At 33.4% G+C, this 17173-nt stretch overlaps 1 protein-coding gene across 4 annotated transcripts in view; it reads right to left on the reverse strand.

Annotated features, from left to right (window-relative positions):
- Nucleotides 1-17173, reverse strand: part of LOC145695120 (cytochrome c oxidase assembly factor 6 homolog) — a 250445-nt gene that overhangs the window by 89896 nt on the left and 143376 nt on the right. For 3 of the 4 annotated variants that reach the window (XM_081772038.1, XM_081772040.1, XM_081772039.1), the window contains one exon: nt 7473-7534. In XM_081772038.1, coding sequence (XP_081628164.1) covers nt 7473-7534 — 62 coding nt within the window. Of the gene's footprint in view, nt 1-7036; nt 7535-17173 lie in introns of those variants that run through there. The other variant, XM_081772041.1, reaches the window with a different exon arrangement.

Here is a 17173-nt window from a genome sequence, read left to right on the forward strand (position 1 = left end):
AAAATTATAGATTCAACACTAATGTAGGTCTTTTTTTTTATAATTTTGATGTCAGCCCCTTTCATTCCTCCTAGGACAGCAAACGGATACTGCCACCGCTAGGACTAAATTTGGTCTTAAATGGCATTAACATTTCTACCAATTAATTTAGCGAACAGTGCTGCATTTAGAAGCTCGGCGTCCCTACGCACTTTTGCTCTCGGCGCCCCCAATAACTACATATTTCTCCGCCCCTTGATCCCTAACTTACAAATAAAACTTAATTCGAATATGCTAAATTAGTGAATTTATTGCAGTTAAATACCACTCACTACTATCCATTTCATAAAGATAGGCCCCTGACTTCGAGGTGCTGCTGTGACGTCCAGTCAAAACTTATACTGCATTGTCGTACCTCGTTGGAATTGTTGGAATTTTGTCTTTTCAATACTTAAGACATACACATTTTCTTTGTACTGTATAATGAGAAAAAAATAGAAATTAATGAAAAAGTGCGTATTTTTTCGTATTTTTTTGGTAAATCAATGTTTGTAGGACTATATCTCGGAAAGGAGTTAACATGAAATAATTTCCTGTGCAAGATATGTAGATGCATATATTACCTGCAAGTTCTGAAAATTTCATTACTCAACACGTAGTAATTTTCTTGTTATTCAGCAAAAAGTGAGACATCATTATCTCTGAATTGCGGCGGTGTATTAACAATCTGAAAAAACTTTTAGAAAGATCTTAAAGTAGCTTTTTCAACCAAACTGTTTTGACTTGTTTTAAAAGATAAACAATCACAAATATGACATTATGATTTTCTCTGCTTTGCGCCCTTCGCTATCGCAGTTTGTACAGAGTGCTACGTTGCCACATTTTCCTGACGCGTATACACTCTCAGCCGGACGGATATTTAAACTTGTTACGCACTGTCCGTCACTTTTTAGAGATATTTTAAAAATGTAATGTCTCCACAGATTTTAAACCAATTTCTTAGAAATTAACAGGATATACAGTAAATGTACCAAGTGTTCAAAATTAGAAAAGCGAACTCTTATCTTGTTTGGATTTGCATGTGATGGTCCTCGAAAATTTGTTGATTTTTGTCAGTTCTTCACTTATTGCATGCAGTACAAAATACACTTGCACAAAAACAAAAACACGCACAAAGTTTATTATATGATACAACCTTAGTTGATATGTAATATTGAGTTTACAATTCACAGAAAATCTGTTTTCAGATCTAAGAGCTCCAAGCTATATTAGAATCTGCCTTTGAATAGGAATGACGCGTTTTTTTTTTCGGTTTACTTGAAACAGAGTTACTATCTTGTTCACTCCCGGATACGCCACTGAGCACAGAATAATCAATGTCCTTACTATTAATTACTAACTCATAACCGTCTGAGTCAGAGTCATTCATCAGTTCTGCAATTTCATTATCGCTAAACATTTTGCCTCTTCTTTTTGTAATACCGCCACTCGTGAAGGAATATCCACTTTTTTTTTTTAATCAAAAAGCACAAGATATACTCACGAAAATATAAATGCCCGTTCGTCCGTCTCATTGCAATGAACCCATATGATATGAATGCGTGTGTAAGTTTTTGACGCCTACGAACCGAAGGGAAGTATTGAAGACTTATCAGTGCGACGTGATTAGACGCAAATACAGCCCTCGTCACCTGCTCATTGCATTGTTTTCTTTCGTTGAAAGAAAACAAAGGACCCATTCTGTGTTACTGTACATTCGGCAAGGGAATTGATCGCAGAACTTGGGTGAACACGTGATTGCCAAGGCACATTTCTTTTTAACCTTTAACATGTTCGTAAGCTGGAGAGTGTGTATACTGATAGATCTTGAGGTAGAAATGGAGCAATTGTTTATAAATATTAGGGAAGATAGCAGGAGCAGCGATGAGTCAACAAAGTCATGAGGAAAGTGAATGAAGTAAATAGATTAAGAGATAAGTTTTTGGATGTGTTACTTCAACGTTTTATTTCGATTACATTGAGATGTGTACGCTCATGTCCAAAATTATTGGCGCATATCTATAACTGTCTTCTTGTAAGAATATAATTTGATAATGATTTTGCAGGGTACTTTTAATACTGATACTATATGTAGAGTCGGGAAATGTATATTTGTGGTAAATTTCATAGGAAAAGAATACGAAAATTAGCATGAGTAAAACAAAATGTTGCTAAATGGATAAGAAAATTTTAGTTTCGTTTTATTGTTCTTATTTACTGCTTTTTTGACATGAAATTTTCCACATATCCTACATGTCTTTGCCGATTATACACATACTAACATTATAAGAAATACCAGGCGAATTCGTTATCAAATTATATTCCTACAATAACATATTTATAGACATGCGACAATAATTTTAGACATGAGTGTACATGCATTAATGTTTTTATGATGTTGTGAAAGGTTATAATAAATACTTTTTCCTATTACATTCTTATGAAGTAGGCTTCGCGCTACAAGCTTCCTGAACGCGACAACACTGCACGACAGCGTTGCCGCACTTCCATTTACTGTATGCTGTTTCTTCATATAAGCGCGGGGAATTTAAAGATTGGGTTGCAACATGGCTCACCGCTTAACGCAGAGAACATGTTGAAGTAAACATATTTTTTTTAAAAAAAATAAATACTCTACCAAATAAACCCTTTTTTGTTAATAGTTCCAAATATTTGGAACACTAGACTTCCAAATTTTCGAACAGTATTTTGTACGTTTCTCTACCTACCATGGTAAAGGAGATCAGAGCTTCGCACATTTGTTTTAATTACACAAAAAATATCAAGTGATGAAAATTGAACTTTTCACAACTTACAGTTAATGGATGCATCTACATATAGTACACAGGAAATTATTTCACGTGATCTCTTTTCTGAGATATAGCTCTATAAACATTGATCTACCAAAAAAGTACGAAAAAATACGCACTTTTTCATTAATTTTTATTTTTTTCTCATTATACAGTACAAAGAAAATTTTTATGTCTTAAGTATTAAAAAAACAACATTCCAGCAATTCCAACGAGGTACGACAATGCAATATAAGTTTTGACTGGACGTCACGGCAGCACCACGAAGTCAGGGGCCTATCTTTATGAAATGGATAGTAGATGCTACAGCTACAACTACGTAACAAAAAATAAATGGGAAACATGTTCTGAATTATTTTCAGATTTCTTACGCTATCATTAAATATATTAGAATAGTAAAAGAGGATTGCTCATGAAATAGTATATTTGCTCTCGATTTTTTTTAACTTTTTCATACGAAGAAAATTAAAATTTTAAACTTTGCGTTCTTCAAATATGTTGGCCTCTAGGCACGGGCCTAGTTGGACTAATGGGAAATGCGGCACTCAAAACTTACGCTTCGGCTCTAATATCTGTTGATTTCGATATACATATATATTTTTTTGTCGCTGCGTAACCACCCTGGGTGCTAATGGGAGCTTAATTGGACTTGAATTGAAAGTAGAACTGTTTACCTAAGCGACCACGAAACTATGGATTCGATACTAATATCGATCCTTTTTTAGCATTTTTGATATGTATCCCGACAGTACTCTTTTCCAGATTGTAAGAAATATGGTTAAAATTGCTCTAGACATATCAGAATTATGTCGAAACACACACATACATCCACTTTCATATATATAAATACAGAGTGAGCGAGCGAGAAAGTGAGAGAGAGCGACCAAAGGCATCACCACTTCCACATTGCAAAAGCATATATCAGGTATTGAATTGAAAATCTATGTAAAGACCTTCTGCTGTGGCATGCTTCATAAGGACAATTCCAGTCTGATCACGTGACCTTTGAGGTTCATGAATTTCTTGCGAGCGTTCCGCCTTTGGATTCTCTGTTTATACCCTCTTTTAATGCCTCGGATAATTTTTCAAGAATATCAATGACATGCTGTAATACGAATGTTCAGAAGTAACCCCTATATGACAAATAGCTGCAAATAAATACACTAGATAATTTATTTATTGCGATGATATTATTTTCTTAATTTGTATTTAACATTCACATATATCATAGAATACCAATGTACTGTGAACACCTGTTATATTTTAAACATAATAATCACTAAGTTCTGCAATGATTATATGTTATATATATACAACTGACGTATTTTAATGTAATTATTTTATATAATTTTTCATGCATTGCGGAAAATAGAATTTCATTAAAAAAGTTGACTCAGTTGGGAATCGAACCCTCAACCTTACGATTTGAAATCCAACGGCGTACCAGTGAGCTAACACAAGCGGTCTTCGAAGAATACTTCTAGCGATATATAGCTGTATTTAAGATAATAATTACATTCATATCCACTGCAAACGCTGTTTTTGTTCTACTTTGACTCTTATTTTAGTACTCAGGAGAGAATAATGTTCTATGTCTTAACTTTCACCATTCTTTTACATATGGAAAGATTCGTTTACGTATCTAAATATTCCATTAAGTATGGAGAGCAAATTGACAAACAAGCATGAGCTGACATTAATACAAAGTTTCGAAATATTGTATCATTAAGTATTTCAATCAATGTTGCTTTTTTATATATAATTGGTAACAAGTCTTATTATATTTAAAAGAAGAAAAACACATCTGCAAGATTTTTCTCGATTGCAAAGGTTGGCTTCGAGGTTCGAACCTGGTTTACTTTTTCCCGAAGATACCCGAAGTTGGACTTAGAAAATTTTTGCCTCGAAACAGCAATAAAGAATGCGCTCAACCTTTCTGAGACAAGGTGTACCGTTTCGTTACTAAGGATCACAACTGAAATTACCGTTGAAAGTTATTCGGAATGTAACTGTGGACATCTCAGTGAAACTCATATTCTGTCACATGCAAGAAGACATAGAAGGAAAAGAAGCGAACCAATATCATGCAGACGACTGTTGAACAAAACCAACGTTTGTAAACATTGTTCTAAAATTGCATTGTTCGATAAATTGGTTTCGCATTTCAGTTGATTCATTTTTGCATCAAACCATTGCCTGCAATCAAAATGCAATGTACCATTTAACAAGAATTTTACATACTTTATCCCATTACAGAGACATTTATCTCTTATAAAAACACATTTCAAATAACTTTGTTTCGTAGATACAATTTGCAAAAACTAAGGCTCTCATTTGCAATTTCACGATGCTTCCCGCTTCACTCACTTACGGAGTGAGGTTAGGATAAATTTCTAGGAGTTAGATTTCTTCCTTTCCATTATGGCACTTTCACTCTAATCATCTTTTCGACTGTTGCAATATTCCCGAGCTATAGAATGATAAATACCCTCTGTGATTTCCTATTGGAATATTTGTTCTTGTGTTTTCATATTGGTGATACTGGACGTTTTACCTGATGTAGGTACCATGTCTTGGTGGTCACTTTGAAAACGGTGACCCATATGAACAATATTTTGCAACAGCACTATTTAGTTTTTAAAGATATGTTAAACGAGGTATCACTCACCCCATGTTTCCATTTACAATTTTGAGGTTGCGCCCTGGGCCACCATGAAGGGTGGCCCTGGGAGCCTCCGCGACAATATCAACCGATGTGCCACATTATATTTTCTATTTGAGTTTTTGTTCGGTTCATTTATGTTCAACCGTTTTCATATTAGTGGTACTGCAAGTTTTACTGTATCTGATAGAGGCAACATGTCTTGTCGGCCATTTTGAATCCAGTGCCCGATATGAAAGATCTTTTGCCACAACGCTTTTTAGTTTTTCAAGGTCTATTGAACGAATTACCACTCATCCCTTGCTTCCATTTAAAATTAAAGTTGGGCCCCGGGAACCTATGCAGGGTAGACCTGCGTGGCACCGCGACCATAGATATATATATATATATATATATATATATATATATATATATATAGAGAGAGAGAGAGAGAGAGAGAGAGATAATTCTATTTGCATCAGCAGTGGATTTTGTTTCTGGAGAGGCTTGAGGAACGAGTAAGAAACATTTACGTTGTACGTGCAATGCAAAAAATTATCACAAATTTATTTCGGGACAGGTTTGAGCCCAATAACCACCCCCTAAATACGCCAATGTGCATCAGTCAATCGTTCTCATATTATCTAACACAGCAACGAAACAAGTTTTGAGTGAAGGCAATTTTAGTATCTATCAATATCAATATCAATATTCGAGACGAGACCGAGACTTTCGAGACTGACCTAAGTCTCGTCTCGGTCTCGTCTCGATTTATAGAGGTCTGTCTCGGTCTCGTCTCGGTATTTAAAAGTCCGTTTCGGTCTCGTCTCGGTATATAAAAGTCCGTCTCGGTCTCGGTACCATCCCTAGTATCTGTAATTGTTTAAATACATTGAAATAACCTTATGTAATTTTTAATACACTTTAAAAAAAATGAGCACATGAGAATGTTATAGTGAGAGAAAGGAATTGCTCTTTAATATGATTTGTGGACAACCATATGAAAAGTTCTGCCTTTATAGCCTTTGTGCAGATCCATATGAAACATTCTGCTTTAACCTTTGTACACGTCCATATGGAAAGTTCTGGTTTCGCCTACCCCTAGAGTAGAAATTACAGGCAACGTCACAAATTAGCTCGCAATTCAAATTAACGTAATTAATTACGTCCTAAGTTTTAATAAACGACGTTAAAATAAACTAAAGGTCCGCGAACAGTTATGGCTAACCAAATGTTTTTTTGTGATATGATGTGTAGTCTGCACATTGGATTCAATTTTTTGGTTTCTAGATCAGAATTTGCTGTCTCTTAATTCGAAAAGCTTCCCACTTGGCTCATAATGGCAAGTCAAATCCGAATCTTCTGTACTAACACCGGGACTATCTGTAATAAATATAGGAGCGCTAACAAGTCGAATACATGGAAGTATAATGGAAGATTGCTACCTCTGCATAATCTGAATGTGAACAAAATCCAATATGCGTATATGTCTATATACACTATGTTTTAAAGGGTACTAAATATAAAGGAATCTATAATTAAACTTAATAGAACAAACAACTCAAAGTACACATACAAATTTAATTTACTATAACTGACTAATTATCCGATAACATTATTCTCATAAATTGTCTACGTATGTTATATTTTTGTCTATCAGTATGACGATTATATTACTTAATTACGCCATAAAGATGATCAGAAACTTTATTCACAGAGCACACTGTAGTAAATATAGTATGCTCTCTTATATCTTTGTTTTTCTTATTCCAATACTATACCCCATAACAATAGTTACTCTCAGTTGAGATGAAACATGTAGAATATGTATGTATAGTTTAACTACATATAAAATTAACTATGTATTTAGACAAATTATGTCTTTTAAAAAGTTGATCTCCTTATGGGCTGAAATATATACTCGTATATATTTAAAAAAAATTAAATCCATATACAAAGAAAATAATCAACTCTTTCCAGTTTCATAATCAATTGGATCATACCCTTCTTTCTGAATTCTATCCTTAAATTTTAAGTAACTTCTTTTCCTATCAAAATGTTGTACCTGCAAAGAGAAAGATAAAAGAATGTAAAAGAATTTTGTTGCAAAGTACAGAAAATAAAACAGGAAGAAAATACTTCAAATCTTACAGATGAAATATTAATGTAAGTGAACACTGAGATATCTGTGATAGATAACAATGCTTTTTCTTTTGTTTTTAGGTTAACGGTGTTGACTACCTGTGATATGTTTCTTTCTCAATCCCTTGATTTATATTGAGAATTATTTTTTCTTTTCTTTAAAAAAGTAAACTGGAATCTTAATTACGTGGTTTTACTGACTTTTTCAAATCTAGTTAAATGTATGTTGCTCTTCCAAACTGAATTGACATTGTATATCCAGTAAATAAAATCTTACTTCAATTAAATTTGATTATTAATTATTAAAATTATAAACAACCAAATTTAATTTCAGTAAAAAAAAACATTTCACTAGATTTGAGGAAAAAATCAGTGAAATCAAATAATTAAAATTCCAGGTAATTTCAAACAAAATATAAAAATAATTGTCCATATATCGTATTGCCCGACTATAAGGCGTTTTTTTTAATTCGTCGTTGAAAAAAATATGGGGTCATCTTACATTCGCAGATTAAGCTTTAACAATTGAAGTTAATGTGTAATAGTTTATACAAAACGTTAAAATATACTACAGTTGCTGTAGTGATTCTTATTTTGATTTGAAATACGGTAGAAAAGGTTGTGACAGCAAAAATGTATGAACGTAAACTATCGTATTTGTTGTTATTTACGGTACCGAATATTTTTTTTACCGATATTTGTTCTTCTATTACCATAATTTAGAAAAGTTCACAATATGTAATGTTAACTTTTTTGTGTATATTAAGATATTTTATATCAGTAAAACAATCTGTAATTTTGATTACTCAAAATGGGTTAAAAATAAGAAAATTCTCAAGAAGCATTTTAAAATAAGGAGTTGTCTCATAGTAGGGTAATTACTAATCAATGGGCTAATAACAAAAGTGGTGCAGGTATCCAACAGAGCAACGACTTACTACAGTTTCTAAAATAGTACTGTATCAGGTATACGCGGACGACGTTCATTTCTCCCTATCTTCTTCACCAACACAAATAAATAAATGTATAACAAAGATGAACAATAATTTGAATGTTTTATTTAAGCAATCACTAGCTAATTTTTAAATATCACTCTCGCTAAATCGAAGTCCATTTTAATTGCTTCCAAAAATACGACTTTATCATACATTTCAATTCGTCTCTATAGAACTTTAGACGGAATAGATATTCCATTTTCTTCCACTATGAAAAATCTAGGCACTGAATTGAACCAAGCACTTTATTTGCTTGGATCAAATAAACATCGTGTAATAAGACTTTTAGAGTTCTTCATTCCCTAAGTTGAAAAAGAAAAACCTTTTTACTAAAGCAGTTGAAAAGAAGATTCTAGTTTGAAGTTATTTGTTGCACAACACCTAAAGTATTGTGACATTTGACTACTTGTACGAATCTATTTGTAACAGTTCAAAACCCATGCATAGTTTTACTTTTAACAGACTTATCGGAGGTTATCGGTTTAACCTGTATATATCGACCGCACCTGCATGTTCACGATTATTTCGAGAACAGTTGGTCATATTTCGGTTCGGTTTTCACTAATAGAATAAGATGTTTTCAAGAAAGCTTTTTACTATTTAAAAAAATGCCGTCTTGGTCGACTTTTTCCAGAATATCATCACTTTTCCAACAAACTTACAAGAAAAATAGCTGACTTCAAACACACTACACAGCAGAAAATACAAACGTTTTAAAAGAAAAATAACCGACTTCGAAATCGCACTAAAAAGTGGAAAATAAACGTTTATAAAAAAAATATGAACCGACTTGACTTTAAAAAAACGCACTAAGAAACAGACAATAATAATAATAAAGCACTTAACAGTAGAAAATAATTTATTATTATTAGATATCCATAAAAGTTCTTTGAAGTTGTGCCAAGCCAAATATGTACTAATGCCTGATAATATCATAATCGAAATCATTTTATATTAGGCATTAATTTGTTAGGCATTTAAATTGTAATTTATTTATATTAGGCATTAGGACAAATTCAAATAATTTTATAGACAATAGTAATAATTATTTTCTCATTTAAACACTTTATTATTGTTATTATTATTTTATGTTTTTTAGTGTTTTTAAAATTCGGTTCATATTCTCTTAAAAAGGATTTTTAACTTTAAATTTCTCTGGTTATGTAGCCCCATTCTTTCAAAAGCTACACTAGGTGAGACTGCACCAGTAGTGTAATTTACACTCCTTGGTACCTCAATAAAATGAAATGAAATTTTAGTTTAGCGTCCCACCATAGTTATGCCCTTTAGGATACAGGATGATTAAGTGAATACATTGTGAAATTAAATTTTTTGTACTGTCCCACTGGGAATCAAAGCCGGGATCACATGCACCTAACGTACACGCACTAGCAATTAGATCACCGGTGAGGGCACTGCTTGGTATTTGTCTACAGAACACTTTCTTTTAAAGAACCTTCTGCTATATCTTACTTTGTAAAGGATTCCCGTGGATCACGTATTAAGATCAGTTTTTAATTCCTACCCACAGATTCAAGTAATTATTACTGCAAGTCTTACATAATTTATACAAGTCGCAATTGGAATGCTTTACCAACGTCATTCCGAGAGTGAAGCTCGGTAGTATTATTCACAAAAGCATTTATAATTTATTGCGAAGCAGTAGTGGATGCACACGGAGGCATAAATGCCGATAGAGCAGCTTGTTAATTAATTTGTAAAAGCATATCCATGTATTATAATACATAATATATCTGAATATGCAATAGTATCATATCACAATATAATTCAATAATCTTGGTGTGTTTGTGTGTGTCTGTTACTTTACAATGATGGTTTCCTTTTCTGAGTTTTTTCTCATTTAAAAATATAGTGGTGATTAAACAAAAAGTTAACTTGGAAATGAAACTTCCAGTTGATTTGTTTGCTATGACTTCATTTTATATCTGTTACTTTTATCATCATTTGGCTGTATGTGAATTATATTGTTTTAAGATTGTGAGTCATGTTTAGATAGTAAATAGGGCTTTTTACAGTCTTAATCTCGACATGTAAAATAAGTCGAAATAAATAGATATCCACGGATCACTTAAATCTGTTAATGAATTTTCATAAAATGTAAATGTAATTAAGTAAAAAAAAAAAAATATTTTTCTATAAACCAAAAGTAGTAAAGTCAACATGATTTAATCGTTAACATGATTAATACTGTTTTTAAAAGATTATTGCAAGAATGCAGTGATAATTAAGGGACTCCAGTAATTACAAGACAAGTAAACTTTCTATGCGTATTAATAAAATCACTTTAAGTATACTTTCCTTTCTTGTTATTGTGCGAATGAAAGTAATTCTACGATACTCACCAAATTAATGGAAACACATGAAAAACTACAACTGCAAATAATTGAAGTTCTTCTACCTTAGGAGCTGTACTTCGAAAAACCCCGTCTTATCTGTAGCCTAGGGTGCAAGGAGGATATTTATTAAAAAAAATTATATGCCTAATGGTTTCAGAGATCTAACTAACTGAAAAAAATCATTCAAGTAGTCTATTCTCCTTAGAGGCAGTGTTTCGCAAAATTCCATCTTGTTTTATCTATAGCCTGAAGTGAAAGGACAATATTACATAAAATTTCACGGTTCTATGCCTAAAAGTTTTGAAGATCTGTCTGTCAATGGTTTTACTGTTTTATAGTATATACGAGGTGTACACCAAAAGTACGTGCCGCTTCGTTCTAATTTCCATGAACAAGAAAATACATAGAACTAACCTCTGTCTATTTGTCAACAAACTCTCCCTCTTTATTCATACACAGTTGTCATTGCTCCGTCCATTTTGTGTAGCATGTGGCATAGTCATCTCTGGGGGTGTTTCAGATACTGGAAAATAGCACTTCCCAGAGATGATCTACTAGCAAACTGGCGTCTACGAAGACAATCCTTGAAGTTTGAGAACATCCAGAAGTCACTCGGGGCTAACTCTGGTGAGTAGGGTGGGTGTAACAGAAGTTCAATACCGTGGGCTGCCAAGAATGAGGTAACAACATTAACATGGTGTGTCGCTGCATTGTCCATAGAGGATGAAATTACCATTTGCCATTTGTGGTAGTTTCTTAGTCAATTTTGGTAAGAATTCCATATTCAAAAGTGTACTAAAATACTGCCCGTAACTGTATGATCTGTCAAAACAGGGTGGAAGAATATCACTTCCTGGAAATTCAAGAAGATATCATACCTTCACATTGGATGCCAACTAACGAATTTTTTAAGGTGGTGAATCTCTGTGTTTCTACTGCATCGACTGCCTTTTTGTTTCTAAGTTGAATAATGGAATTTGTGATTCATCCACTGTCACAACACTTCTCAAGAAATTGCGTCCATCTATACTGAAGCATGTCAAATTTGTAACGCTTGAAGGAATCCTTTCTACTATTCGATCTTCATTAAGCATTCGTGAAAGAAACTTTCCTTAGACCCAATTTGTTTGTAATTTTCGTGCTACTGTTCTCATTGCTAGCCCCAATGTATCACAAATCTCCTGCATGAAATTTTCAACACGTGCAATGGTAACGTCAGTTATTGCTACTTTCGAACGTCTAGACCTGCTCATCTTTCATACTCGTTTGCCTTACTTTGAAGTCAGGTACCCGCTTCCTAAAAGTGTTTTCTGCAAGAGCACTATCACCACATACACATTACAATTGTGATAAATATCGGCTGCACAACATCCAGCTGCGGTGAGGAAAAACCGAAAATTTCATGTCCCAGGGCAGTATCAGAAACACGTCTTAATCGTTCACGCACTGTGACTCAACTGCTGCTACCTGGTATACAAGACCTGCATTGCTTAAAGACGAAGGATGGAAATCTCCTAAGCCGCAATTTTTCCTGAAATGATAAAAAATGAGGACTTAGAACAAAACGCACATACTTTTGGTGTGTACCTCCTCGTATATAGATTACGAAATAATATTGTTCCTAGTTAGAAGTCCGGAGAAGGAATAGCTGAAATGCTCCTTCTTCGAACGAGAAGAATATCTTTATGGAAAATATCTGAACCCCTTCCCTTCCCTCAGAATATGTAACCTTCATCTTCCCTGCCGATGAGGGATGAATTTGGAATTAAACGGCATTGGGAGTGTCATTATTTATCTCAATGACCCCGAAAAATATGGATTGGACACTAACATTGGTCGTTCCCGATTATTTTTGTCACCCCATCCCACTCCCACCCCTTTACCTCATGTCGATAGGGAATTAATTTGGACTTAAACGCCATTGTGAATATCACTATTCATCTCAGCGACTCCGAGAGCTATGGACACTAATATTGACCATTTTTTATTATATTTACATGTCACTAGTCAACTTCTCGCGTAAATTATGAACCCCTGCTTCTCCTTTAAAATGGTAATTTTAAAAAACGGTGGTACATGGGCCCGTTTTTTTTTTCAAAAACTAAAAAGTTTATCGAGTTTTATGTTCCTAACTTGACAGGCTAGTGAGATACTAAATTTTTGAATAAATTTTGATGCCCACTAACTCCTTAGGATATGCATTTTCATATATGTAATATATGATCCTTGGGAGGCCTAAGATTAATAATTATGCGAATGATCACCTTAATTGGTTCAGTAGGTATTGCGTGATGTGATCAGACATAAACTCTCACACACTTTTATTATAGAGATTTTCATACTGTTAACTTACACATGTTCACTTTGAGGCATGACTTAGTTGTTCATTAGGGCAAGTAATTAATACGTTTATAATGGTTTCTTTAATATATGTGATTTCTTGTATATTTCAAATAATTTATGTTATAATATTTGAAATTTACGTGAATACATGAAATAGTTAATCGCTGTAATTAGTATGTTTATTTTTGTCAATAAGACCTTCATTTTATATATATCACTAATTTATGTATAATATAGAAATACTGTACTGTCAAAATACTATATAAGAGATATTTTATCCTTGATAAAATCATTGGGCGGAATGGTAATTAAGCCAAATGCAAATTCATATTTCACCTAAAATGACGAATGCAATTTTTATCTGTGAATGACAGCTGATACAGTGTTAGGCGAATTGACGAACATATACTGATACACACCAGTTTCGTATTTCTGGCACAACTATACAGGTGACAACAGCGTTGCAAAATCGTTAAATATAAACCGAATAACTTTCTGTACATTTATTTATTAGTAAGGCTGGTTTCAGTACTTCACGGAAATACGTGGAATTTTGTATTAATTTAGATTTAGTTAAGATTCCATTTTAGGTTGATCAGCAGGATACATGGCCTGCTTACAGACTCAAACAGGTTTCTTTGATCACGAAATAATATAACAGTTTTTAGAGAGGCAGTTTTTCTATGGGCATATAATCTGAAGTACTCACCAACTACCCCCTATAAAAATTGTTGTGGAAGTAACACATGATTCTGAAACTTGGATATCTGGTTAGAGCACATACTAGTTCCTGAGTGAAGTCTCGACCCGACTACGGTAGGTCCCATAGTTTTGGAGATATGGGCCTTTAAAGTTCATTTTTTCATGTTTTTGGCAGCCTATAACTCCGAAAGGAAGCATTTGTACACCCAGGTTGGTCTATACTTCTTGTCTTATCTTGGAATCACCTCCCAAGCGTTTTTGTCGGTGTTGCTTTGAAACACCCTGTATAGTTTGTATGATTCAATCGGGCAGAAACTAAAAAATATCGCCTAATGTCAAGAATGTCTTCAAAAAACAAAAGTGACCTAATCTAACTAAAAAAAACTAGAACACCTCCTTTTTTTAAAAAAAATATGTTAGTAGTGTAAATTATGTTCAACGAAAATATGCCACTAAACATGAGACCAACTTCCATTAACCGGCTACTATGGTAACAAATGTCATATATATATATATTTAAATCGATGGAGCACATGGCTTTCATCCAAAACAAGTTACAGCAATCCTTGCATTCAGATGGTTACACAACTGCAAGCACCATAAATCCCTCCATTTCAACAGTGCTATACAAAGGTCAGTGATTAATTTTAGCTGCTAATGCAATTTCAAATCAATTTCCGAGGTTGTTTCCACACGCTTTAACAGAAGACAAAATTGTAACCACTGGAACTTCCCTCTCTGTGTCTCTCTCGGAAATTTCAGTTGCATGATTAAAGGTTTATCTAGGAAAAGTACGCAGCACTGAAAAGCTTACGCAGAATTGCAAAACTGAGTTTTACTAAGGCGAGGAAAATTGAAATAATTCGGTCAAATTTCGTCCACCAGGAATAGCAGATACTCTCAACATACAGTTCCAAGTGATGTTAGTTAAATATAATGTTGTAATTTGAAAATATATCCAGTTCATGTAATTCCAATTTTCAGTTTAACAACTAAGTTGAAATATTAAAATTTGCCTTTTTACCAACTTGAGATGCTCCATGCTTCCAATTAACTTCAAGATAAGAAGTTACACAATAAGAAAAATTAATATGAAGGAAAGATTTATCTTTTATGTTGAAGTTTATAAGGTAAAACAGGACAACAAAAACAAATTATGAATTAAGACGAAATATTTGGCAAATAAAACTTAAGTGAAAAGAAACAGGAACACCCAGTAACGCATTAAAAAAATTCAAGGAGAGGGTCTACCTGGAACTCTCCGAAACAGATTAGTACTGCATTCCGTGCTGTGGGATAGAAGTGCCTATGAGATACCTTTAAGATCAAAGCGATTGGCGAATTTCAGTATCACTAATCAATAACAGATCTTGACTATGCTACTATCTTTATCACTGAGCCATCAAGTTAGATTTTACCTAACAAAGGTATCCCATTACCAAAATAAACGTTTAAAATAAGGAAATTATTAGCTCAAAGCAAATCTTTGAAACGAAATAAAGTAAACTTTCTAGGGCATTGAAGAAACACTATAGTGATTAATGGATGGGTACCTATTCAGCAAAGACGTAACCAAAGTGAATCACTTAGATGGACAACATATTAAATATAGAATTAAGTCAACTGAAATCTCAATGTTACTGTTCTATTATGTCCACAACGCAACGAGTTATTTAAAACAGAGATGGACGTATGAAATGGAAGTTCATCGTCCCACGATTGTATTCTGTAGGCTACAGGATACAGATGATGAAAGGAAGAATTGGGAAGTGCTTTTGGCAACGTTTATACGTGTCGATATCTATGTCAATTGCTCAAAAGTCGACTTGAAGAAAAACAAATGCAATTACTTACTTTTTAATCAAGTTACCAGAACAATAAATTACTACAAGTTCTAAGAGCTGATCAATATAATGAATCTCTTGTAACAGAAAACAAAAAAGAGAATTTCAGAAGTCCTCGGAGGCCCTTCATTCATAGCACACACATCGATATCAAGAAATTATGACAGCTATCAAGAGCAGAAGTAAATACCCAGCTCAAAATAACATTCAATGATGAAATATTGAAAAGCATCTCATTTAGAAAGGAACCATTTGCACTACTTAATATTAACTAACCTTTCTATATCTGAACATCTGTAAAGTTCCTCATTGTTAATAAAAACATAACCACTTTTGTTAGGTAAGATCTATTTTGACAATGAGGGGGAAGAACAACTTAAATAAAACACCTACCACCATCTAGTAAGTAGGAAGAGTTGAAAGCTAATGTCCAATTAAGTCAATCAAAAGTTGTTGTGCTCTTTCAACAGTTACAACTGTCCTCTTGTGACGTATGTTCTCTGGCATTTTGACAAGCCATCACTTGTGCCACACGACTTCTATATCAATTCATCTTCGTCTCCTCTTATTAGAGCATTACGTAACCTGTAGAAGCCAACAACTGACTTTTACACGAACATACATCCTGTTGATGTAAATGAGGAAAATCTCATTTCCAAACCATATTGATGAAAAACTCTTATGTTATAGAACAGCATACAAAAATAAATGTACAAAGCACCAGTTATAAGTATGGTACAGTCTCCAACGAAAGTAGGTGAACATCCATACTTTTTCTGTCAATTAATTTGAAATTGAAACACCCATTTACGAACTTATTGTTATAACTTAAAGATAATATTGTGTTATCGAAACTCACACTATTGATAAAGAAACTGAATAGTGTTTATTCATCTTCTTAGGCGAGCTGTGGATGTGGTTTAACCAATTCGCCACTGCTCTTCTTATGTGATAAAGATAATTTGCTACCAATTTCACTTTTGCCACCAATTAAATAAAGATTATTAATTTAAGTAAATTTCCAAAAACATTAAATATGTAGTTATTTTAATGAAACGGATATTCTAATCCTTTCCGAATATTGCGTTTCTACGGTGGGGAAGGGACAATTTGTACATTTTTCTGAATATCTAAAGTCTGAATATATGTATCTGACATTGAAGTTGTTTGACACGCGAAAATGACTGAACCGGTTGAAATGAACTTTTGTTCATGATTAGCACTTGGCTCGGGCCAAGTTTTTATCATGTCACTTTCATTAAAACACATGTTCTAAGGTAGGGGATTAAAAATGAATACCAAAAATAGAGTATCTTACGAT

This window comes from Thermobia domestica, chromosome 9 (genome assembly GCF_964235325.1).
Source record: "Thermobia domestica chromosome 9, izTheDome1.hap1.1, whole genome shotgun sequence".
Taxonomy (NCBI): domain Eukaryota; kingdom Metazoa; phylum Arthropoda; class Insecta; order Zygentoma; family Lepismatidae; genus Thermobia; species Thermobia domestica.